The 6,209-nt window shown below is 34.8% G+C and overlaps 1 protein-coding gene across 1 annotated transcript in view; it reads right to left on the bottom strand.

Annotated features, from left to right (window-relative positions):
- LOC107750904 (CUGBP Elav-like family member 5) overlaps window positions 1–6,209 on the bottom strand; it is a 191,693-nt gene that overhangs the window by 34,557 nt on the left and 150,927 nt on the right. The window contains exon 6 of the mRNA XM_016566468.1: window positions 5,019–5,177. Coding sequence (XP_016421954.1) covers window positions 5,019–5,177 — 159 coding nt within the window. The remainder of the gene's footprint in view (window positions 1–5,018; window positions 5,178–6,209) is intronic.

Here is a 6,209-nt window from a genome sequence, read left to right as displayed (position 1 = left end):
ATATATATATATACAGTATCATAACCATGACAGAAAATGTACGCCCACTCGTAGCCGAGGCTCATTATTGCTGTTTTGTTTGTGTGCTCAAGTCGAACAAAGCACGCACAACTAGATATGAATCACGAAAATCACATTGAACAACAAGAACGCTGGGAACAAATCATAATTAACATGACAAATACTCACGTCAGGTTAGTATCCTCCGAATTGTTTGCTTATGATTAGCAAAAGCTGAGTTTCTGTGCAAGAGCCAGGCACTTGCTGTGTGCAATTGTACGGCGATCCACCAGGAGGCAGTGCAAACCACCAACCGCTCCTCAATCACAACACAACACACCCACTCACTCAAGGTGTTTTCAAACTACAGCATGTTTTTACATCAGTCTGAACAACAAAATGAACATCACCATTGTGCACAAACCCCTCTCATGGTCACTATAAAAGCCTTTGGATTGAAGCGTGACACAGCAGAATTGCACCGCCGTAACGTGGTTGAAATGAAGTGGATTTGTGGCCTGTTCTTTGTTTACATTGAGAAGGTTTCTGAAATACCCTTCAGTGCTCGACTGCTCGTGCTTTGGTTCTTGAGCAGTGCATGCTGCAACATTACAGCCTCCAATCCTCTCTCTCGCCTTTATCTGTGTCTTCTATTCCAGTGCCAGGCCTTTAAGACATCAAAGCAGAGCCAGAGAGTGCTGGAGCCGGGCATTATGTGACATAAGAGTACAGTGTCAAATAATTGATCATCATTTTTAGTGCACAAATTGAGATGTTACACCTGCTGTGCTAATTTTTCGACTTCAAAAGGAATAAACCTGGAAATAGAATAGAGATGAGATTCTCAATCCATTCTGAGCATAAAAGAAAAATAAGAACAACCACAGGCTGATCTTTACGGTTAACCTGCCATTTCTAGCACTGAGCAGAAATCAAAGCTGTTAGTTAGTATTATCATCTACGAGCTGTATTGCAGCTTCAAAAAGAAAAGTAATCAGCCATTCTGTAGAGATACTGCCAAGCTCCAGAATCAAATTCCACCGACGCTAGTCATGTGGCAATATTCTATTCTATTCTATTCTATTCTATATGCATTCTGCTGTATTCTATTCTGTTTATGTCTGTTCTGTTCTATCTTGTTAGATTCTATATAGCTCCGTTCAATTCTATATGGTTCTATTCTATTCCACTGTATTCCATTCTATATGGTTCTTTTCTGTTCTATCGTATCCTTTTTTGTTTTGTTAGATTCTATATGGTTCTGTTCAATTCTATGTGGTTCTATTCTATTCTACTTCACTGTATTCAATTCTATATGGCTCTTTTGTGTTTGGTCCTGTCCTATGACTTTGTTTTGTTAGATTTTGTACAATTTCATGTGGTTCTATTCAATTCTATTCCACGGTATTCGATTCTATATGGTTATTTTCTGTTCTGTTCTGTCCAATGACTGTTTTGTTGGATTCTATATGGTTAGTAAAATTTTGTGGCTCTATTCTATTCTATTCTATTCCACTGTGTTCAATTCTATATGGTTATGTATGGTTTTGTTCTGTCTTATGACTGTTTTGTTGGATTCTTTATGGTTAGTACAATTTTATGTGGCTCTATTCTATTCTACTCTACTGTATTCCATTCTATATGGTTATTTTTTTTGTTCTGTTTTATCCTGTGACTGTGTTTTGTTAGATTTTATACAGGCCTGTTCTATTCTACATATCTCTGTTCTATTCTGCTCTGTTCTATAATATTCTGTCCTCTTTTGAACACTCTGCTGAGTCAGAGTTGGCAATCTTTATGAAACTGTTCAAAACCACTTTTCAACCAACTCAACCCAAACCGCTGACAAAAAGAACCACAATTCCAGAAATCTACCTAAAAAACTCTCATGCTATTATGCAAATGCTGTTGGCAGGATGTATAATCCCAACACTTCCTGTGCGGGATAACAGAGCTGCCTGTGTGCTGCCGTATCACACTATGACCAAAATGAATAGTCTATTTCACTTAGTGTATGTGTAAATGTGTGTGTGAGAGTGTGTGTGTTCGTTTGCTTCCTCTAGGGCAGGATTTCACTATTTAAGGCAATGTTTGAAGTGCTACTCATTCCCATTTAAATAATCCACATGCAATTTAAATCAGTCAGGTTCAAAATGAGAGTCTGAACCTGCAGAGAGAGCTGGGTTTGTGTTCTGTAATGTACTTTGCATGTATCTAGAATGAACATACTGTAAGTATGCACATGTGGATGCTAGGTTTGTGTAGATAACTAATATATGAAGAGGTCGTCAGTTTAACTAACTTTCATTTGCTCAGCAAGATTCTATTGCTCTCTATTCACTCTCCATTTGATGTAATTGTTGTCTAAAATACTTTTCTTCATGGGTTGCAGCATATATAACTTTTTATCTATGCTAGTTGCCAAGGCAACATTTCTCATTTTCAACTAAATAACTAACTTATAAATAAATAAATAAACACTTTCTCACACAATATGACACACAATATGAGCATTTACACATATTTTTCCAGATTGTAAATTAAATAATACATTTTTAATACTTCTAAACCTTCCAAACCTTTTGATATCTGACATTTGCTTTTACTTTAATATATATAATTTGTATAATTTGTATGTATTTTTATTGATATTTTTGAACTTATCATCAAATTAGGTAATATTAGGCCTTTTTTGCAAACCAGCAGACATATTTTTTTTCAAGATGCAGGATTGTGTATATCCCCGATACTAAAATAACACTGAATTCCTATTACACTGCCCCTGAAAATGCAATGGAAACTCACGCTATGAATTGCATAGCACTATAATGCATTACACTGTGCATTGCATTCTGGCACATTATGCAATGCAACAATGTGTGAAATCAAACTTGCATAGCTGTAAGTGTTTCATGCACTTAGCTATTTGTGTGCACAATTCAAGTTGTGTGTGTGATTATACATGTGTGGTTGTATTTACTGTGTACGGGGACACAGAACAGGTGGATGATGGGATACCTGGGGGTTTTCCTTCTGTTGGTTCCATGTTTAGATGTCACAGAAGGAATTGCACACAGATAGCACAGTATGTTCACACACGCGCGGGATAATAAGAGGCAAGCCGCTAACATGGCGAGGAGGCGCACGCGGTTCTGGCGAAGGATCATATGGATTATAAAATCAAAGCTGTAGTTTGAAATGTCACACACACACATATGCACACACTTCAGCGCAGTGTAATTAAAACTGAGCGCCTGCAGGGTATATACTATATATGGAGCACGGCGCTCCGTTTGACACGTGATACGGATCCTCAAACTTCCCACTTCTGTGAGACTCCGTGAGCTGAAAAGTATTTAAAATAGCGGCTAACTTCCACACTATCAGATCACAGGCTTAATCTGTATCTAATGCCGTTATCGTTTCAAGTAATACGCTTATGAATATGCACAGAAATCCATGTGCTTTGAATACATTATCCATTCCATAAATGAAGTGCGATTCATCTAAAGAAGATGAATTACTCAAAGACGCATTTGGCTTTTCTTGGATGATGAAGCTAATAAAAATCATCTTGATATTTTTCAGCCTTTTGATAATATTTGATATATATCTCTATATTTATGTATTTTCTCTGAAACGGCTTAAAAGGAACCATCATTTCACCCAAACAGCCGTGGATGCCAAGTCGATTTAAATGATTAATGCGAGAAGTAAAAGAGTAAAAATCTAATTAAAAATAATCTGTTTTTCACTAAATGACATAGGAAGAATGATATTTAATTATTTTCATTTAAATGCACCTAAATAATCACACAAATCATACATTTAAAGACTTTTTACATGTTACACGCATACTTTAGTGACTATTTTTCAATGATTGATGCCAACAATTCATTGAATCAGAGTTTTGAACTAGCTGATTAATGCAAGAAATGAAACAGCAAAAAACGAATTTAAAATGATGTTTTTCATTATCTGACACAAGAAAGAATGACATTTAATCATGTCATTTATATGCTACATTAAAAGCTTTTTTTTAAATGCTACATCCAAACTTTAGTCGATATTTTATTGTATCAGAGTTCTTAACTGATTCATAGAAATGAACCAAACGCAGTGTTGGGGAAAGTTACTTTTAAAAGTAATGCATTACAATATTGCGTTACTCCATAAAAAAGTAACTAATTACGTTACTTAGTTACTTTTTATGAAAAGTAATGCGTTCTTCTGATTTCTCTCAACATGGGGACAGGAGAGCTGTCAATCAATAAATTGGAAAAAAAAGTAACTTGCGTTACTTATTTGAAAAAGTAACTCAGATATTCTCTTCTAAATTAAAAAGTAATGCGTTACTTTACTAGTTACTTGAAAAAAGTAATCTGATTACGTAACTCGCGTTAATTGTAATGCGTTACCCCCAACACTGATCAAACGTACCAACTCTAATGCCATGTTTACTAAAGTTTAAATAAGAACAGCTATTAAAATCTCATAGTTGTAAGGCACATGTATGAAAAACAAAACTGGCCTTTTGACACTTTAATCTTTAGGAAACGTAATGGCCAAATAAAAGGTGCAAGCTGCTTATTTTTATACTTATATTCAAATGTACTCTGAATATTTAATATTTCACTCAGCTCTACTGCAAACACATGAACTCAAAACCACAGGTTACAAAAGTGTCCTTTATAATCAAAACCAAATACTCAAAATGCAAATAAAGCATAAAAACAGCACGCTAGATCAATTCGATTCATGTTACTTAGTCCGATGGGATCAAGAGTTCAAATTGCACAGGAACTCTTGGGTTTTTCTGCAAGTATTCATGGGTCGGGAATTGAAATTATGTTAATGCATTATTCAGCAGCGTAGTGAGAGCGAAAAGCGGCTTCAGACAAGGACAGTGGTCATTAATCGGAGGCTATTAGACTCTGTACAGCACAAATGCACAGGACAATGTGTGTTTGATTCTTTAGGCCCTTTAGACACGTGCAATGCATGTTGTGTGTGCTCACCGCGTGTGTGTAAGTGCTGTAGGTGCTGCTGTAGGTGCTGAACGGCAGGGCCACGGTGGGGTTGAAGATGCCAAACTGGCCGACCATCTGTTGCATGCGGCGTATGGTCCTCTCTTTATCAGTGTCAGCGAACTTTACCACCAAACTCGACGAAGCTCCCTGCGAGAGACACATGGACAGTTGTACTGTTACACTGCAACATGCACATATACATGAATGAAAATCATCATATTTTACGCTTTTCATTTTGTAGCAAATGTTAGTGTCTTGCACCAAAAACAACTCAGTTTCCAAATTTAAGTCTTTATTCGCTGATCATCTTTCCATGCATGTAAGCTGTGATCTGCTGCAAGGAGAGTTAGGATGTATGTCAAGATTTGCAGTAAAAATCTTACATTTGGACCAAAATGTGGTTCCTCACTACCGTAAAGCTGTGGTAAGACTTAAAAAGATGAGAAATATAGCCACAAGTTTCATGGAGCGCTTTATGGTGCTTTTGTGTTCATTTTCGTTTATTATTGTCAACTAAAACTAAAACTACACTGAAAAATTGGTGTAGAAACAATTCTTACAAAAAAAAAAAAAAAAAAGGTAAATAAATTACAAAGAAACAACAAACAAAATGTTGAATTAATCTAGATATTTTTTAATTAAAAAAGACTAAAATAGTATTTTCTTGTAAAATTTCTTTGTAAAATGTTGTAAAATGTACTCTTTTTCTCTTCAACTTAGAAAAATCTTTATAGTCAGTATATTAGAAACATGTTTGTTAACTGAAATCAAGCTGAAATAAATTATAATTATTAGATAAATCACTTAACTAATATTTGAATAAATAAGTTTAGGCTGAAGCACTAAAATTAGCTGGAAAAAATAAACACTAAAACTGAACTAAAATGAAAATTGAAATAAAAATAAGTTAACCAAAATAGTGATATAAAAAACTAATAAAAAAAAAAACACATAACAAAATGACTAAAAATGTATCTAAAATAAAACTGAAAATAGAAAAAAAAAAATGTAATTCAAAATATTAATAAAAACAAAATAGTATATAAATATAACTAAACACTAATTTCCAGGCTGTTCTTCACATAAAGCTCTTGCATAACTTAAAGGGGTCATATGAAGCGATTTCAAGTTTTCCTTTCTCTTTGGAGTGTTACAAGCTGATTGTGCATAGATAAGATC

This window comes from Sinocyclocheilus rhinocerous, unplaced genomic scaffold (genome assembly GCF_001515625.1).
Source record: "Sinocyclocheilus rhinocerous isolate Xijiao unplaced genomic scaffold, SAMN03320098_v1.1 scaffold1534, whole genome shotgun sequence".
Classification (NCBI taxonomy): domain Eukaryota; kingdom Metazoa; phylum Chordata; class Actinopteri; order Cypriniformes; family Cyprinidae; genus Sinocyclocheilus; species Sinocyclocheilus rhinocerous.
This window is presented reverse-complemented; position numbering and strand designations above follow the sequence as displayed.